Source organism: Mixophyes fleayi, chromosome 10, assembly GCF_038048845.1.
Source record: "Mixophyes fleayi isolate aMixFle1 chromosome 10, aMixFle1.hap1, whole genome shotgun sequence".
In the NCBI taxonomy this organism is placed as follows: Eukaryota; Metazoa; Chordata; class Amphibia; order Anura; family Limnodynastidae; genus Mixophyes; species Mixophyes fleayi.
The window spans coordinates 88,381,027-88,401,776 of NC_134411.1; the positions used below are offsets into that span (position 1 = coordinate 88,381,027).

The following is a 20,750-nucleotide window of genomic DNA, read 5'->3' on the forward strand; positions in this document are numbered from 1 at the left end:
GACAAAGACAAGGATTATGTGTATATTCGGGGAACTAAATGACTTATTGAATTATATTAAAATAAAAATCTGTATTGATATACTAAGATATAGGTATATAGATTTTTTTTGAAACCCACATTAGAAATAACTTATAGCGAAATATTAAAATGTGTTTAATGATCGATAACCAAATTGCCTCATTAAAGCTCATAGTGAAACGCACGTCTGCGCTCGCTGCTTAATGTTCTTAGAACGCTGACACACATTTATACTAAATTCTTCATCTTTGTGGCTGAATCCATATAAAATGTTTTAAGCGACATACAAGAATACATATGGCATAATGTGTAAAAAGGAACATAACAGTGATGCCACAGTAGAGTAATCCCTTATACTTGAAATACTAAATCTACCCAGCAATACACCCAAACTCCAGCAATATTAATAAAGAAATGTCAATAAACAGGCAGACATTTTTAATAAGTGTAAAACCTTTATTAATGGTTGCCATGTGTATGAACAAATCTATAATAAGGAGCAATATATCAAAAACAAATAAAAAGTAGCTAGTATGAAACGCTTATAAAAACTCCTAAGAGCGACGTAGCCAGGTAGCCCCTTACTACCTTTTTACCATTTCATCAAATTGGTTATTGAACATTTAACACATTGTAACCCATATTAGATACAATAACGGGGAAATATCAAACCATCTTGAATACTGTTGGACAGAATACCCATATTTTAATATATCTCTATAAAGATTGTTATTTTAATATAATTCAAGTCATTAAGTGCCCCGAATATACACATCTTACTTTTTGTCTTATGTACTGTATAAATATTGTGTGGGTGTAATATATGGAGGAGCTTCAGATTCATTCTGTGCGGTGCGTTCTGTTGTAGCGTAATGCTGCCCACACCACACCCAGCCAAACTGTTTAAGGTAGGTAATTCTATTTGCAAAGTAGACCACTAGGGACTATTACTATTTTTTTTTTCAGTCCACCATTACCAAACACTCACATAGAAAGAAATACAAAACAGATCACTGTTACACACATTGGATGTGGCAAGATGAATAATTTGAGTACTACAGCGTCACTTCCTGGAGTGAAAAGGAGATGATGAAATATTAGGTAAAGGTCATAGAATTTACATTCATTCATATACAGGCGCTATGTCGCAAGCTGCATGAGGACAATGAGAGGACCTGTCACATTACTACATATACAGTGCTCACTTTCTGCAACGTCGCCTTTATTTGCCATCAAATATATTCAGCACAAAAGTACATTAGACGTATTCATTCCATAATACATAACCCTTTTAATACAATACCAGTTTTTGCGTCAGCAGATTGTATAAACAGATAGCACTGTAATTCTAAGGTCACATGACATGTCATACTTCCTTAGACAGCGTACAATGCAGAACATCTTGCCATAATGAGAGCATCATTCATTACCTGGGCTGTTTGCAGATTCTTCTGCCGTCATCTGCATAAGCAAAGCAACCTGCTGCCTTTCCGACAAAGGGTACCCAGCCCGAATTCCCGAAATCCCAATACCAAAAAGTAAGCCGGACTTCCGGTTGGCAGGTTCCTTCTTGATTCTCTTCTTTTCTGGACCCTGCTTTTCTATGGGAGAAACAAACAGACTCAGTGATAAAGACTTTGACGTAAGTAGCTTTAAGGCAAGAACAACATTTCCAAAAACAGACATTTATAGTTTCACAAAACTACAGAAGGGATATGTAATCTTAACTTCATACACGCCTCCAACCTCAGCCCATCTGATAAATGGGGTACTAATCCCCCAGAAGTCATAAAACACAATCTGTCCAGTCCACTTCAACTGAGCAGACAGGGAAGGCTGGAGGGATGTGTGATGATGGTGAGGCAGGAGAGGGTGATGCCTGAAACTGGACAGTCCCGTCAAGAATCAACACTCAGTGAGGTGTCATACAAAGTGCTATTTTCCACAGAGATTATACCAGCACTACTAGATGACTAAAAACTAAATCTATCATTTTGATGTAACAGGAATGAAAGCACACACTGTACTGGGCATTGTGAACTTACAGTTTTGTACCAAACCCCTAAACTCCATTGCTTGTAATTAAAGGTCTGTTCAAAAACAGATGGTCATCTCTACAGCAGCAAAAAAAAAAAAAAAAAAAAGTTGCACGTCATGGACTCACAGGGACTAAAATGCAGTGAACACAAGAACCATAAGTATATGCTTTGAACCCTTTAGCATTACAGGATAATTTGTGCCAACATGCCACTGACTGGTAGTTAATACACACAGCCCTCTCTAACACTGTCTGATGACTTAAAAGGATTTGGTGACAATCAGACCACATGAAAATCAATAACAATTACTTTGCTGTCTTGGCATATACTAAGCCCATGTCTTAACATTTCACACAAAAACAGCATTTTAGCAATGAATAAATGCAGTATATAAATAGCAAAGCTTGGCAAAAGACGCATCAAGAAAGGCTGCTACTCCTCTTACTAAAGCCTTAACTGTGTTGCTTCTAAACTATTCAAACTGTTGTAGATAAAGATGGAAGTGGCTCCACCTCAGTGATGGACAGGAGAGGGGAGTCTACAAAGGTTCTGGGATACAGCAAGTCATACCAAGAAAGTAGACCTGATGCCATTATTATACTTGAAGATAAACTTAGAATTGTACCAATGTTAAGAGGGAATGGGTGGTTAGTCCGTGGGCAATAAGAAGTTTAGAAAAAAAGGCTCATACCACAAGGAGTCTTAACTTTTACATGCGTTTCACTGACCTTTTAAGTAAAAATACATGTAAAACAAGCAATACTAAAAGTTTTCCCCCTAGTGTCTCCAGAACCACAGGCAGCGGTGCATCAGAGATCAGTTGTTTAGATTTGCATCTTGTTCTATTTTTTTGCATTAACTGCAGATAAATGTATCAGGCAAGCCTACGGGCAGGAGAAGCCTGGGCTGTGGGGACCGGGCAGGTGTCCTAGTGGGTTACCTTGGGCTGGGTCACCTGCATGTTTTTCCTTAAAAATGTTCCTAAGACAGTAGACTTAGCAATAGTGCTCAATGTCAAGCAGCAGCTGCAAGGGCCAATAATGTATTGGCATGCATAAAAAGAGGCATAGATGCAAGGGAAGACAGTGTAATTTTGGCACTGTATAAATCGTTGGTAGGACCTCATCTTGAATATGCAGTACAGTTTTGGGCACCACTCTAAAAAATAGATTTTAGAACTAGAAAGGGTTCAGAGAAGGACGACAAAAATTGATAAAGGGTATGGAGTCATTAAGTTATGAGGAAAGGTTAGCCAGTTTATTATTATTATCATTTATTTGTTAGGCGCCACAAGGTTTCCGCAGCGCCGCACATAGTACAAACCGTAGACTATACAGGGTATAACAGTACAGAACAATAAACAAAAGTACCAATACTTCAGAAACTCCAGGCAGGCTGCTGGATTCTGGAATGGGAAGAGGTGATAAGAGTGGAGGAGAGGCGGCGGTCATTGGCCGAGCGCAGGGAGCGGGTGGGAGTGTGAATGGAGAGGAGGTTAGAGATATAAGGGGCAGTAGAGTGGGAGAGAGCCTTGTAAGTGGTGGTGAGAATTCTGTAGGGGAAGGGGAGTCAGTGTAGGGCAAGGCAGAGAGGGGAGGCAGAGGAGGAGCGGCGTGAGAGGTAGATGAGTCTTGCGGCCGCATTGAGTATAGAGCGGAGGGGGGAGAGACGGGAGTGGGGGAGACCAGTGAGGAGGAGGTTGCAGTAATCCAGGCGGGAGATGATGAGTGCGTGTATGATGGTTTTGGTGGCCTCCTGAGAGAGAAAGGGACGGATGCGGGCGATGTTGCGTAGTTGGAAGCGACAGGCTTGGGCAAGAGAATGAATGTGGGGGGCAAAAGAGAGAGGAGTCAAGGGTGACACCCAAGCAGCGGAGTTGGGCATGTTTACTTTAGAAAAGAGGCGTCTAAGAGGAGATATGATTACTATGTACAAATACATTAGGGGTCAATACAGAGAACTTTCATGGGAATGTTTTACCCCAAGGACTATACACAGGACACGCGGTCACCCCCTGAGGTTAGAGGAGAGGAAGTTTCACAACCAGCAAAGAAAGGGGTTCTGTATAGTAAGGGCAGTCAAGATATGGAATTCATTGCCAGGGAAGGTTGTGATGGCAGATTCGATATGTTTAAGTAAGGATTAGACAATTTTTTAGCAGGAAAGTGTATCCAGGGATATGAATGTTAATTAAAATTAACAGTAGTGGATATAGGGAAAATATAGGACTGCAATATTGGGTCTGGTTGTATTTTTCCCGTTTGAAACAGATTGGCGGTTGCTTAATCTGGATCAATTTCAAATATAAGTTTGGGATCGCAGGAGATCCAAAATAAAATAAACTTGATGGATCGGTGTCTTTTCTCATCAGCTATGTTACCAAAATGTTGCTGAGCAGAGTCTTGTCCCGCAGGCTAAAATTTGCTAGCCTACAAGTCCGCTCTGAAAGCTTTTAATAAATGCATGTCAAACGTGAAAGAAAACAAAAACACCTGTGGGTATGAAGCTGTAGTGTCTAAGTAGTGACTGGTCATACAAAATACAGCTACAAGGTAAACTGTGCTCTACATGGAAGCCCTGACATGACTAAATATAGTTTAGAAAATAAAAAAAAAATAAAAATTGCCAACATGGGGGGCAGTCTGCTGCATAGACCTACTGGACTAACACATGGCACTTACAGCGATGCCTACAGTATTCTTTTATACATTCTAGCAGCAGTCAGGGTTAAAGTGCATTCGTGTACATAAACAGTGATGCACATTTTTAGAGCTTGCAGGATGTGGGTCAAGGGCCTGGCTTCCTGCAATAGTGCTTATAATATGCAGTGAGCACATGACAGGACCAGCACGCAGCACCAGCCTTCTAGAGGAACTAGCTGCATGAAGTAGGAAGATATGGACGATGCAGCTTTGTGCACGTTTACAGCATAAGTTCTGACACTGCAATTCATGCAGCTCTTACTACATGGACAAAAATACCTTCAAGAAACACTATCCTAATAGTTATCAGTTGAACACTTCTACCATTTGCATTGTATTATATGGGTTCTATTTTACAGTTTTATTCCTCACTTGATAAGGACTACAGAGGAGCTGCACTGTTGGCAATTGCAGCTTTTTATTGTTTCCCCGCTCATATCCCCTCCAAAACGTCAGAGAGCAGGAGAAAACTACCACACCAAGGAGCCCCCTAGACTCTGGGGAAGAGAGCGCAGCTATAATCTCCACTCTCCCTCTAGGTGGCGGTGCATTCGTTATGGATATATTCCATGACTACAGCTGCCTATGTGGTGTATTTGGTCTTCCACCTACATGCAAACTGTAGTTTTTTCAGATTTCATGAAAGGGCTGGTTGTCCAATAAGACTCTGCCATCTCACCCCACGTATGCTGTGTTTTTCAATATTCAGCTCTGAAATCCCTTTAAAACACCAGAGTCTGATAATAGTCTCAAAACCTCTGAGTAGTTATATACCCAAGCCCATCATTAGAGACCAAGTTATGCTATTCTATGTAAATAGTCTACACTGAAATCACACTGATATATACAGCTTGACAGCCGTCTCCATGTGCCAGGTTTGATCCAGGGGTAGCACAAGTCATCAGAGCATGTTCACCAGGTTCTGTAGGGTACGCTGCAGGCACACTGTACAAGGCGTTATGTATTGAAGGGAAAAAAAGAAAATGGAAAACATGGCAACAGATTATCTTTAATAACAGTGTCCATTATAATTCCTTTTAACATTGTTAAAATGAGAAAACAACACACTGCATCCAGTCAGATCAAGGACAGGTAATCTTATCCTTTCAGTTCACAATTAGACTGCACCCATGGCAACCAAAAGGAAGATACAAACTGATCGAGCCGTTAGGGATATGCTGGATGAAGCTTCAAGAAACATGTAGTCTATATTCTCTGTATTTTCCTGCCACACATGCTAAAAGGGCAGAGAAACTGTCACCATTTCCAAAGCTATTCCCAACGCCATTTCTCCTTTGGATAAAGAATTGTGTGATGCAGTTTTATAGGCCTTCCACATGCAGTTTGTGAACAGTCAGATACTCAATAACATGTTTAACTTTCCTTCTTAATAGCATCTTAAGGTCATTGAAGGCTTTCTCAAGGCAGCTATCTGCAGTAAATGCATATGGATAGAGCAAGATGTGTTTATATAAACGTAACTCCCTAGAGTCCCAGCCGGAGAGGAAACATTGATTCTATTACAATGTTATGGAGTTATAGTTTGGCAAGACCTAAGGAAGTATCTGTATGGAAAATTACATACCACATCAAGTGCTGGATATTTGCATCATTTACACGTGTGTAAATTTTTTCAATGAAGTTTGCATAAAAAAAAAAAAAAAGTAACATATCAGAAGGCTAGAGAAATACAAGTGGGTATGGTGACATTAGAAACAATAGGTTCTATTGTCTGCTCACTTTACATGCAATGCACTAGTGTTACACCCCCATCATGCATGAAACTAACGCCAGCGGGGATGAGGTGTAAGAAAGGTGCTTTGCATAGAAGGAGGTCTGTCTCTACAAGACAGACATTTACCTGAACGCTACTATCCAGTAAATCTCAACCACATATAAGCTTACAGTATTTCTACTGCGGTAGAGGAAATAACTTGCCATTACACCCTTGTATTGTACCTCATCTGTTCTTTCAACAGTATTAAGAACCATAACAGTCTAAAACGGACAAAATGGCACAATGTAGCCTAAGTTGGTATCTGCTGACTTCTAAAAATGTAAAAAAAAAAAAAAAAGTTAACTATCCAATAACAGGTTCTGTTTTGTACTCCTTGGAATCTGATCAGTGGGTCTGAACCAAAAATTCAGAGCCCTGTACAATATGTCAGAGCAACTGTCCAGCAGAAAGTGAAGCATAATGCAGAAGTAATTATTTTCCTAACAAAATTATACAAATAGATTGTAGAAATAAAATTCTATGGAGCTGGCAAAGAGCGGCAATGGAGTAAATCATTAATTATCTCCACGACAGGGCCATGTATGTATGTATGTATGTATGTATGTATGTATGTATGTATGTATGTATGTATGTATGTATGTATGTATGTATGTATGTATGTATGTATGTATGTATGTATGTATGTATGTATGTATGTATGTGCTCCCTGGATCTTTGTAGATAGCAGCACCCCCCCCCCCCCCCCCCCAATTTGTCGATCAACTCTCCTCTCTGACCCATGTGTGGTGTACTTTCCTCATCTCTCTGATGGAGGACAACAAGGAATCTATAGTCAAGTGCTGCACTACCTCCCCCCGCCCCACCCCCCACACTGCAACTTATTATCCAAAATAAATTAGGTTTTTCTTCACCTATTTATTGTTCTGCCTTTCCAGATGACTGTTGTAGATCGGTCCAGTGTTTTACTGTGTTAGAGTCTGATTTGTCCACTGAAAATAAAGATTGTGTTGGGGAAAGAAAAAAAAAAAGTTGCCCAGATCATAGTTATTAACCAGCTGGATTTTCCGCCAGCCCTGATGGACATCTGAAAGATCCTGAACAGATGTTACCATTAGGTATTGCCAATTTCTACACAGACTCTAAATTGCACCAGTTTTTGTATGAAGAGAATTCAGATCAGGCTTGGCAGCACATGCTTTCTAATGATCTACATACATATAAATATTGGTTTCTCTACTTTGTTCATCAATTTCCTCCAAGGCAAAAACTAATTACAAGGCCTTGTCATAAAGCCTGCAAAAGTAACACCACCACAATGTGTGGTACTCCAGGAAAAGCCTGCAGCAAGTAACCTCACACCAAACCCGGAAGAGAACGACTGTTTGGAATTACAACCACATGAATGACGCCCATGAGTGTGGCAAATGATGGGGTGGGTAGAAAGGAGTGAAACACTATAATTATACAACAAGAACTTTGATGCCCAGCTTCGCTTGCCTTCCAATAGGGCCTACAAGTCAGTTTACAAAGCAGCCTTAGGGGAACTTCAAGACAGATCACATACATTGTTAAATGTCATGTACGTGTTCAAAAGCAATCACTGTGACAAAGCCAGCACTACCTGGAGGTTACTGCTCACAAGAAGCAGTCTGACTGATCTTACTAACAAATTATACATATATCCAGCTCCATGAGAACAAGAAACCATTTTAAAGAAACTATAATCTTGCACACTAATAGGTAACAAAAGTGTTTGTATAGCTATAATAATGAAAAACAGTATAAACTTTAAAGTGAGGATTTTTGGCAAATGAAGAATGAGCCCAGTCCTCAACTTGCTTTGAACATCATGGTAGGGTCAATGACAAACAAACCACCACCCCCCGCTGGGGATAAACATCTTTCTGCATACTTGCCAACTCTCCCGCAATGTCCGGGAGACTCCCGCATTTTGCAAGAGTCTCACGGACTCCCGGGAGAGTGTGGCAATCTCCCGGATCTGCCCACTTCACTAGGAAGTGCCCCACAGAATTAGGTCCCAAAAGCCGCAATTCCCGGTGAATCGCAGCGTTTGATGCATATTTTGGAGCCCCGCCCCCATCACGCCCACCTCAACATAACAGGCTTCCAGAAACAAACTTTCTAAAGTTGGCAAGTATGTATTTCTGGCCCTGGAGAGGGATCACTGTACGTATACGTTTCAAAGTGGAAACTATGAAAAGTAGCAAAACCACGGAATCAAAGGAGGATGGGAGAACACCTTTTTGGTCAGCGAAAACAAAATTCTGACACAAAGGAAATGTAAGTAGCTGAGGTGCTCTGCTTTCCAAAAGGTTGTGTTTGAAAAGGTATGTTCACTGTAATAAAACTACAACGACCAGCATGAGCCAATGACTAAAGTTCATCAAGCAACAGCATCGCTAAAACTATGAGATTAGTTAGGGAGAAACGTGCAAATCCTCACAGTAAAAGGAGAAGGGACTCGACCACTGAGTCACTGCTATAGTCACAACTTACTTCTACTTTACAAAGTTATTTGCATTTTATTTTTCCATCGCACTTCACATGCTGAACAGAGAAACCTGCACTGACCTAGCCAAAGAGATCTGTAGGAAGAGGTTTCATGTGGGTACACACCAGTCACTATAAAAGCACAGGCCTGCCATGTAAAATAGCTTTATGCCAAAAAGAGAAGTAAATGACTTCTGGTTAGAGTTTTCATAGACTAATACTCAACACAAACCTGGCAGTGATAAGAGACCTACCAGTTACAATGTTTACTGATTAACATACAGGCAAGCTGTTTGCACCATGCTTCATAATAATGTAGCCACTGGGTAACAAAAGTATATTGGTTTCACTACATAGTAACACAGTAACTATACCCCAGTAACAGTGCTGTAACATTACACACTTAATACATCCAAGTACACAGATAATTATCTGCACATATTAGAGTACTGCAGACCTACATAACATGTATATAGACCCGAAGTGCTGAATATAATTAGCCATTAGATTCACTGTGGGCATTATAGCAATACACTACCAGCCATTGTTTAAGAAAAGCTGCTCTTGCAGCGGGGGGAGAACTGGTGAATAGACAGAACATTAAGGTTATATTCTATTTACCAATGGATGAACTCTCTCCAGTAGAGAAACGCATCTCTAATACAAACGGGAAACATTAGTGACATTCTAGCACACAACAACAACAAGAATCAGCATGGTTAATGTGTGCATTTATCTACATTTATAATCAAAAAAGATCTTTAGCCATAATTTGTTTTCACCCCTAAACAGTTATATGCTTATTTCTTTTCGCTGGACAGTAGCAGCTGTCAAAGGTTTGACCTGATCAGCCGACATCTCCAGATTACTGTGTATGTGTCAGCAGGCAGACCTCAAACTTCTTACAGTGTATCTTGCCAGGGAGCCAGGACTTATGTTATTTTATATTTTGCAGCAATGCTACAGCTATCTGTATAAAGTTCAATGTTTGTTCAATTAGAAGACAGCAAAATACAACCATGTTAGCAAATCATTTGAATTTCATAAAATAAAAAGATTCAATATTAAATATAAATGTCACTAGTAAATCTAAGGTTTAGTGTTAAGACTATACAGCCATACTAATATGTCATCTGATGCACTATTTATAGTCTCTAAACAGATCAGAGGAGACATACTGCATTGATATGATAAAAATAAAATAGTCAACCTTGATGGGTACAACACCCATGTGGTATAAGGACACCTGATCGTATAAGCTACTTAAAAGGAACACAATCAAATTAACCAGACACTTCGGAATATTTGTTGGAACGCAGAGCTGTATTGTTGGAAAACATCATTGCGTTTCATGGTCGTGAAGAAAAAATGGTGACCAACATATTGCTATCTATAGTGGAACTGCTCAACTTCAGGCAAATAGGTCACTTGGAAGAATCCTTTAGGGCAGTGTCAGTTTTCTGGGTCTATTCACATGTTATTCAGAATGTGGCTTATTCCATTTGTATTTGGGCCATGTTTCAATGCATTTGGAACAATACACTTAGGCCTAAAATAAACAGCTAAAGGCAGGTAAGCAATGTAACAAAGCAATGAGGAAGGCAAGTCAGATGATTGGTTGCATAGGGAGAGGAATCAGTAGAAGAAAGAAAGAAGTAATAACGCCACTGTATAGGTCATTGGTACAGCCTCATCTAGATACTGTGTTCAGTTCTGGAGGCCGTATCTCCAGAAGGATATAAATACATTAGAGACTGTACAAAGAAGGGCAACCAAAATGGTGCATGGTCTACAGCACAAAACTTACCCGGAAAGACTAAAAGATCTTAATATGTATAGTTTGGAGCAGAGAAGGGAAAGGGGGGACATGATAGAAACTTTCAAATATATCAAGTGTTTGAACAAGGTACAGGAGGGAAACATCCTTAAAAGGAAGTATTAGAACACAAGGACATTGTGACAGGATGGACCACCGATGCCACCCTGTCTGTTGTTGCTGGGAACCGTCTGTGCTTACTTTGCCACCGTCCCCTTTTGTGGTTTTCCGAATACGCCCCTCCTGCCGCAGTAGGAAGAGCCTGATAGAGTGTGGGTAAAACCAGCACAATCAGTACATCCAATATAAAAATGTGGTGAGGTCACTGGGAAGCCCTCAACTGTAGTGAGCGCTGAGGATTTCAGACACCAGATCAGGCCTGCCCTGCAAACCAGCACTAAATATAGGAAGTACCAACAGAGGCCCAATACCAGCCTCTCTGTCATTTAAGGGTTTTCCCTAAGGATTGTGGGAACAGGTCACCAATCTGATTTTGTTTCAGGCATGTTTCATCAACTTGCCGAGCAGCTACTGAGATCAGCACATCAGCACAGCCCTGGCAGCCCATTGAGAGTTTGCAGTTGGGGAACTAGAAATAAAAGTAAAACTTCCAACTACATCAGAACGTGACTAGAATTGTAAATATTTGGTGTCCATATACTTAGGGGAACAAGGAAATTACATTTTAGGATACACTTAGGAGACTACTATTTACTTCAAAATACTGCTGCAATACTAATTTTAAACATTGCTCCAAATACTGAACAGAACAAAAAAAATAATTTCCTTCTTATTGCTATTGTGACACCGGAGAACTAAGTAAATTAAAAACTTGAAGATAACATGAAGGACACCAAGAAGTACATTCAGAACCAATGTTGTATCATAACAGCTACATCATTTTGGTTAGGCAGGGATGGATGTTCACTTACAAATATGCAAAAAACAAAAAAAAAAGTATGTGAAAATGATTCTCATGCTATGCTTACTTTTAGTTTATGTAATGTATACAATTTCCGTAAAAAGAAAATATTTAAATTTACTAATCCTTTAAAAAATTAGAAACGCCAGCAGCTTGTCTCTGCAGAAATGGCTCATGGTTTGTGGAGGTGCCGACCACCTCAAAAGGGAACAAGCTAAGATTTTAAGAAACTAAAAGTGCACTTAGACAAAGAAGTCTCTACTATAGCCTATGTTATTACACTATACATTTTCGTTGTAATGACCTACAACTGGAGCCCTGAAGCTGCAGGTTGTAGTAGGATGCACACAGGTACTAACAGCAATGCAGCAGTGTGTTTATGGATTTGCATGGGCGAACAGGTAACCCTAATAACATGGACACTTTTGTATATCTGTTTCTAAAAGTTACGTCAATAACTTTCCATATTGCTGAAAGGTGTCCTGGTGGAGAGAATGTTTCTCAAGCTCCTGACTGAAGTCAGGGGAAGAAGGGACTATGAGGAAGGAATGAAGATATTTTAAAAATGTCTAGTGGTTCTTGGGCACTTATTGGTGCAACTTATCCAGCTTGTCATATTTTTAAGCAGTCAAACAGGAAGTTTATAAAAGCTTTGGCAAAATGACAACTGGCGCAAGGCATTCAATAGCAGCCTCCAGAGACTGGGCAATATTATGCTCATTACATTCTCAGTGCTGTGTTGTTCCAGGTCATGCTATCCAGTCACTCAGGAGCAGATGAAGGTTGCACAAAGTTATGCGACCAGGTAGTCAATAAATCTTTCTTAAATGTATATTGGCTACCTAGCTAGTTTTTCCATGTGGTCTATAACAATGACCCTCAACTTTCCACCAACCTTTACCACCGAGTGGTTGGGCATAAATACAAAGTACTCCTTAATATAAGCAAATCTATTTTAAATACTTCTAATCTGAGCAATTGAATATCAGGCCACTCCCTTATGCATTTTAATGCACCCATAGCTGGACCCACCATCCCCACAAAATGGGAAGAAACCATTATACAATTTTTTTTATATTGACAAACTGCAGGTGGTCTGTGACAGGATGGACCACCTATGCTACCCTATCTGTTGTCACTGGAAACCGGCTGGGCTTACTTTGCCACCGTTCCCTTTCGTTTTCCCAAATATGCCCCTCCTGTCGCAATAGGAAGAGCCTGCTGCCACCACTTGGCTCCTACACTGGCACCTAGAACCGCTTCCTTCTGGGTAACCTCGCTGCTAGGGTACCCCCTTGCTGGTACACCTGACCTCTTGCCTTCAGATCAGGGTTGCTGTGGATGGTTTCCACCTGGCCTGTCACTGGCCAGATCTGCAGATAGCGGGCAAAACGTTGGCACTGGAATGAATTGTCCACCTCAGATCAACTGGAGAACAGATTAGATTTGGGTCTAATCTGTAGGTCACAGGAATTTACAGGAGGGTAAGTAGTCGTCAAAGCAGGTTTTCGAAGCAAAAGATTGTTTATTAGCTCAAGTAGTTCTAACAAGGACAGTTCACACGCCAATCTGTGGTACTAGCGATCTTTCTAGATGGTACAAGAATAATACTATACATGCTCAAACTGCTCACTTTTTATACAGTGCTGACATAACTCCTGGCAGGGGGTAAGCCAGCCCCTGATCAGAGATGGTTTCGCAACGTCTCAGCTATTTTTAGTATTAGGATACAATATGCTTTCCCAAACATGGATTTCCATGCAATGCAAAGCTAACAATATTTACACTACTGTTATGCGATACAATTTGATGATTGCATTATCTGAGATACAGCCACACCAGACAGAAAGGCAGCGGCCCCCCTGCCGGGTATACAGGCTAAACAGGTGTTTGTCACTTCACATAAAAACACTTACTGAGCATTTCCCGGCATCAGCAAACAGACTTCCTCTAGCAAAGTCACAAACCCAAATAATGATAGTTCCACACAAAACACGTCCCAATGTAACATAAGTGCATTTGCAATTATATACATTGGTGCCTGCACCACTAATTGAAATACATTTCTACAGTAAATTATTTCTACATGATCCAGCCACAAATAAGTTATTTATAAGTGACCCAGCCACAGTCTCCCTGTGAAAAAACCTTGTAAAATGCAACGTTACACTGAAGACTACAGTTAAGAAACACTGTTCTAATAGAAATATGATCCCTAAATGTGTTATGTTGCCTGAATACGGGTGGGCTGAGGGCAGTTTTACGTTACACTTTTTTGGGTATAAACCAGAGCAATTTATGTTCTAAACATAGTACAAACTTTCAAATAGGACTCACTTCACTAGTGAGAATAGCCTGTTCCAACTTTCCCACTTACTCTACAGGAAAAAAAAAAAAAAAAAAAAAAAAAAGAAGCAGAACATGTGTCACTAACAATCAGTTCATCCTGCTTATTGCAACTGGAAGGAGGGAAGGGTTGAAGCAGGTCATTGTTACAAAGGTGAAATAGATCATGTTGGAAATAACTTATTGTAATGAGGTGGATATATTTCATAAGTCTGCTTTTAAATGACAGACCTGGCAACCCTAAGGACTCTACATGTGTACATAAGTGCAGAAACATTTTGTGAACTTCATTTATCAAGCTGATTCTAAAGAAAAAAAATTACACCATATGAAAATACAAACCACACACTAAGAGACACTGCTACAATTTCAGCAGATGAAAACTACTGTACCTGTGGCTGAATCCACCTTGAGCAAACAAAATAACTTATTGAAATCTAGTTCAGCATGTCTTGTATATTACTGTAAATGCAGAATGTGTATTAAGGTACTGACTTCTCTGCTGTTGAGGGATATTTCTGTGACACAGGTCATGTTAACTGAGCATCTGGGCTGAGTCCAAGTAGAGTGACGGTCTTACCCCGACCACCACATTCTTTTGTTTTAACTCAGAGGGGAATCTTCCGATGCCCTGAAGACTAGAGATGCTCACTGACCCCCGTGAACTGGTTTTGGATCTGGATTAGCTTTGTGTTTTGGCAAAACCGCCCTCGTGTGTTTTGCTTTTGGATTTTTTAGGAAAAAACCTAAAATATGCTAAAATCACATAATTTTGCTCTTTTTTGTTCCTACATTCTTATTAACCTCAATAACACCAATATCAAGTCATTTACAGTTATTTTTTACCACCTCACAGGTCACATTTTCATACACTTTGGGACAAAGACTGCAGCGACCTGGCTGGATGGTAAGCGACAGAGCAATGACACAAACACACGGCAGTTCCTACCACATCTAGGACACATTGGCACACAGCAGTGGCAGAAAAGAAAAATGGGGGTCCGCCCTCCCTCCCACCCTCCGTGATGTTGGGAGTTTAAAAAGGAATCCAAAACTCATGACACCCAACGACGTCACAATGACATTTTGCCTCGTTTTTAATACCGTACTCTGATCCCCTAAGTTCGGGTGTGTTCGGTTTCAGAGGAACCGAGCATCTCTACTCAAGACTAAACCCGAGGAGGAATAAACTACACATCAGCAGGAAGTCCTTGTCCTGTCCAATCTAGCCAAGATAAGAAAGGGTAGATAAGCAAATTGGTCACCATGATCACATGACCCACTTGGACTGGTAAAGCATTTTAAGAGCTTATTTCAATTGAAAGCAGGGGTGGAAACGGCTTTTAGCTCTATATAGAGCAGGCCTGTCCAACCTGCGGCCCTCCAGGTGCTGTGAAACTACCAAGTCCCAGCATGCCCTTTCAGCCATCAACTGGTTGTCTACTGGCAAAGCATGCTGGGGCTTGTAGTTTCACAACACTTGGAGGGCCGCAGGTTGGACAGGCCTGATATAGAGCATTTGTTGGTGTATTCCATCTGTATCTAACATCACCTCCTTCAATGATGCCTGAGCTGCTACTCTCATAGTTCCTATTTCTGCAAGAGGCCTATATCTGATATTGACACCTATATAGGAAATCCTGTGACCTACAGATAAAAGCTGCTGTTCGGATACGTTCCGGTCTGTCCTGTGTAGAACCTAGCATAGAGAGTGTCAAAGTTTTGCCTGCTACCCTGCAGCACTGACCCAAAGCAAGTTGTCGGGAGGAAACAGCCACAGTACCCAACGAAGTAGTGCTGTGGCAGCTGCATACAGCGCCCACAAGCAGATCCAAGTGCCAGTGTAGAAGCCAACTACTCTCCTACAGATGGCATTTACCGTGCGTGGGTGTCACTAGTAGGAGTGGTCAATAGTGACAGGTTACACTACAGCAGCAGTTCCCAAGTGAAGGGGGGGGGCCACAGTGTGATCGTGAAGGGGGGGCCACAGTGTGATCGTGAAGGGGGGGGCCACAGTGTGATCGTGAAGGGGGGGGCCACAGTGTGATCGTGAAGGGGCACAATGTGATGGTTTTTGTACATGTTTTCTTTTGTTTGATCTTATTCCTCTTAGTATTGGCTGTAAATTATTCTTTGACAGAAATATAATTGAAAAAAATATATAAAAATATTATTTTCCCTTGGATTTATGTGCATTATTTTTGTAAACAACTTACTAAGTATTTCTGTCCTGACCCAACTACTTATAAAACGGTACTGCTCGGTAATTATTTTGGAGGGGTGACTTGAAAAAATAATGTAAACTAAGGGTGCCTAGAAGTGAAAGTTTGGGAACCACTGCACTACAGGCAGAACCCCAATTCAAAACAACCTCCTCCATACAAGGTGGCAAAGTAATGTCACAGTGTACTCATCTCCTAGCTTGTAAAAAGGTCACTGTCTTCAGAAACCTGATCGTTTGTTTGGCCTTGCGGCAATGTAAGGTTATATTTACAATTACAAGTGTGAAATGACACATATGCAAATCAACATCCATATTAAAGTTTGCAAACAAACCGCTTTACAAAAGCTATATATTCTGAACATAGCAGTGATGTGATCAGTCCCGACTGGAAATATATGTGAATAGCATAAAACAGCACAACGTAAACAGCCCATCGGCTCACACCATTAAGTCAGATAGCTTTCTTCAGTGGCCGGATTAAAGCAACTGGTTAACAGCTTACGGCTGAATGGAAAACTGATCAATACCCTGCCCAGAAGACACTGCTGCCTCTGGTCTGCACAAATCCATTAGGCTGATTCAATTAAAATGTGCTCCTAAAGATAGAAACTGCTGTAATTGACTTGATAGAATAAGGAAGTTAGCAAACTGTCTGTGGTGGACGCTGTATAATGCCCTCCTGGCGGGTTCCACCAGGGCACATCCCAGTGTATAAGTTATGGGATCGCCCTTGCAGATATGAGAAATGTGTTAGAGAGAGGTCTTTCCCTACACACTGCACTCCTGTCAATCACACACAGTCTCCGTGCGTGCAGGCATGGGAACTTTTCTTCCAGTCATTGTTCATTTTATATTTTACATTTTGTCTTTCCACTAAGTATTTTAACAGCTGATGGGTAGAAACCATGCTGGATTATACATTTAGACCTTAGTATAAAAATGGTTGTGTTTTCAAATAAAAATAAAATTAGACTATTGTTGTGTCATTAAGGTCAACGATTATATTCTGTATTATCAAAACTAATATTATTTCATTGCATTTTGAAATGGTGGGAGGTGTGCATACCTTGGCTTGTATATCTGAATGTCAATGTTTTTTCTTTTGTGATACTATTGTGTATGGTTACTTGATAATACCTGTAACACTGTGTGGGTTATAATTGGGGATTAAGTCCAATGTTATGGGCTTTTTTGTTGTTTAGAATGTTATAAAAAATAAAAAAAAGTAAAATGCAATAAAATTTTACCTGATTTAAAAAAAAAAAAAATAATTTAGAAATGCCGTACAACAGTAATTAATAAACTAAAACTGAGGAAAGTTGCTGTATATTCAGACCAGTTGGCATCAGTGCTCAGTCCACACATCCATTGAGATTTCCACTTACTTTTAACCATTTGGATTCCTACAAATTTGAGGATGGAATGACCACAGTTGTGTTTGCTTTTATAATGTTGGAAAAGTTGCTTTTCTAGTTGTAAACTAATATCCTTATGTTTGGGCACATGGTTTTTTTAGCTTACGAATAGTCCATCCTATAGACCGCAGCCCACAAGAAATGTAAAGCATGTAATGACACCTTCAATACTACAGGCAAACTTTTTAGTCTCAGGTTACAAAGAAAAAAAAAAAAAAAAGTGTTTTCATGTGAATACCTAGGTCGTCGTTTGTGGTCTAGGAGGAGCTCATTTTTATTTATATTTGGTGCCTTTTTATAGGATTTGTGGTGAATCAGGGAAAGTGAAAAGAGTTTAAAAGAATGAGACAATATTTAGAATAACGAACCTTACCTAAGTTCAGGACTTGAATATTTGGTTATGAATGGTAGAACATGAGTTTCATGAGACTGGTTTTGTTAGTGCTTTTGTACTTTACTAAAACTAAATTACCTTTCACAGATTTTAAATATGTATTCCAACCTGCATATTTTATATATTTTCCCCTTAAATTTACTTTTTGGTTGTGTGTGTCTATGGGACTTCTGCTATAGGACTAGGTCTGCACCCAAGTTGAAGTTGACCCCCGACAGCATGTTCCTCCCACCAACTCAAATAGCTTGGCACAAACCTTGTTCCTATTTCCAAGTAATATTTGTTCTCCATTCAAAGGTGTTGGCATAAATTAAATGCATAAAGAACATGACCACGTCGGATACTTTATGGATAAATCTGACGTCAGTTTTTGCAGAACAAGGTCAATTTTAAATATCCCCTCTTTATAACTGAGATCGCAGCAGATATCTGCTGCTGTCCCACGGTTATCATAAGCAATAGTAGTTCCCATAGGTTTCTACTGCATTCTTCAACAAGGTGCAGAAGGGAAACATTCGACAAAGGAAGAGAAGTATTAGAACACGAGGACATGTACTGACACTGGAGGGAAGAGAAGTATTAGAACACGAGGACATGCACTGACACTGGAGGGAAGAGAAGTATTAGAACACGAGGACATGTACTGACACTGGAGGGGAAGAAGTATTAGAAAACGAGGACATGTACTGACACTGGGGGGGAAGAGAAGTATTAGAACACGAGGACATGTACTGACACTGGAGGGAAGAGAAGTATTAGAACACGAGGACATGTACTGACACTGGAGGGGAAGAAGTATTAGAAAACGAGGACATGTACTGACACTGGGGGGGAAGAGAAGTATTAGAACACGAGGACATGTACTGACACTGGAGGGAAGAGAAGTATTAGAACACGAGGACATGTACTGACACTGGAGGGGAAGAAGTATTAGAAAACGAGGACATGTACTGACACTGGGGGGAAGAGAATTATTAGAACACGAGGACATGTACTGACACTGGGGGGGAAGAGAAGTATTAGAACACGAGGACATGTACTGACACTGGGGGGAAGAGAAGTATTAGAACACCAGGACATGTACTGACACTGGGGGGGAAGAGAAGTATTAGAACACCAGGACATGTACTGACACTGGGGGGGAAGAGAAGTATTAGAACACCAGGACATGTACTGACACTGGGGGGGAAGAAGTATTAGAACACGAGGACATGTACTGACACTGGGGGGGAAGAAGTATTAGAACACGAGGACATGTACTGACACTGGGGGGGGGGTGAGTAGGTTCAGAGGAAATATGAGGAAGAACTACTTCACAGAAAGTGTAGTGGGTAAGTGGAATAGCCTCCCATCAGAGGTGGTAGAGGCTAATACATTAGAGCAATATAAACATGCTTGGGATAGACATAAGGATATCCTTATAAAGAAGGGATCAAATAAGGTTTAAGGATACCAAAGGTTAATAAAACAATGGGCAGACTAGATGGGCCAAGCTGTTCTCATCTGCCATCAAATTCTCTGTTTCTATGTAACACTTTATAAATGCTCACAATCTTTCATTCCTTATCACAGTGATAAGGAATGAAAGATTGTGAGCATTTATAATGTGTTGGTTAATAAATATGTCCCATACAGTGGAATAAGTGTGTATCCTGTGAAAACAGGGGTGTGGCTGAAACCAGGGGAGCGTGGTTTTCTTTTATGCACTAATGTCATATCTGAAATGCTGTTAATTTAATAGGTTCATTACAGGTGGAATTGTATATGCTTTGGATTTCTAGTTTATTCATCTTTATAGCTCTTTATCAATAAAATCTTAAACGCTTCAAATGTCTTAATCCATTTAATAATGAAAAGTTATTTCGTTTGATGCAAGACCAGTAGCTCCATTGGGTTATTCAAATGGTCTTGGATTGTTTTTTGTCAGCGTTGCATAATAAATAATAATATATAATAATAAATAATAATGATATAATATATACACATGCTATAGATTTCCAGGTACATGATGAATACAGTTGTTTAAGGTGTGTGTGTGATTATATATATATATATATATATATATATATATATATATATATATATATATATATATAATAAAAGCCCAACGCTCACAGATTCATGCAATAAAGCAGTGAAAAGGTTAATGCATTATGGGGAAAATATTTGATAACGCAAACAATCCATATTAACCCAAGCCACAAAGATAAGTATACTTGTCTAATAAAACATTGTTCTATAGCTTATATTCACACCCCGTCAATAGGTCATACAGTTAGAGGTCATGCAAGATCAGCTGTCTCCCGGGCATAGGTCTTCAGTTTATCCCTGGGTTACAAATGGCCACCCCTTTAATAATGGGACTATGGTGTTCCACAGGAACAAAGACATCATGTCTTATATGATCAACAGAAAAACAGGCAGCATTTTCATCCATTTGCAATGCTGCATTGTAAATAGTCAGAACAATGCTCGTGCACGTCAGCACAAAGGTATGAATAGCTTAATCTATTCCAATCTCTGCTATTCATGTAGTACACAATGCATCCATCTACAAGATGTGACAATTCTCCTGGCTTGTCGGAGAATTTAGGTCACCACATTAGAGAAACCATCTTGGCAG

At 40.0% G+C, this 20,750-nt stretch overlaps 1 protein-coding gene across 1 annotated transcript in view; it reads right to left on the bottom strand.

The window, feature by feature from the left end:
• The window catches only part of ANKRD11 (ankyrin repeat domain containing 11), a 131,176-nt gene that overhangs the window by 17,687 nt on the left and 92,739 nt on the right, over positions 1-20,750 (bottom strand). Inside the window, exon 5 of the mRNA XM_075189054.1 lies at positions 1,451-1,621. Coding sequence (XP_075045155.1) covers positions 1,451-1,621 — 171 coding nt within the window. The remainder of the gene's footprint in view (positions 1-1,450; positions 1,622-20,750) is intronic.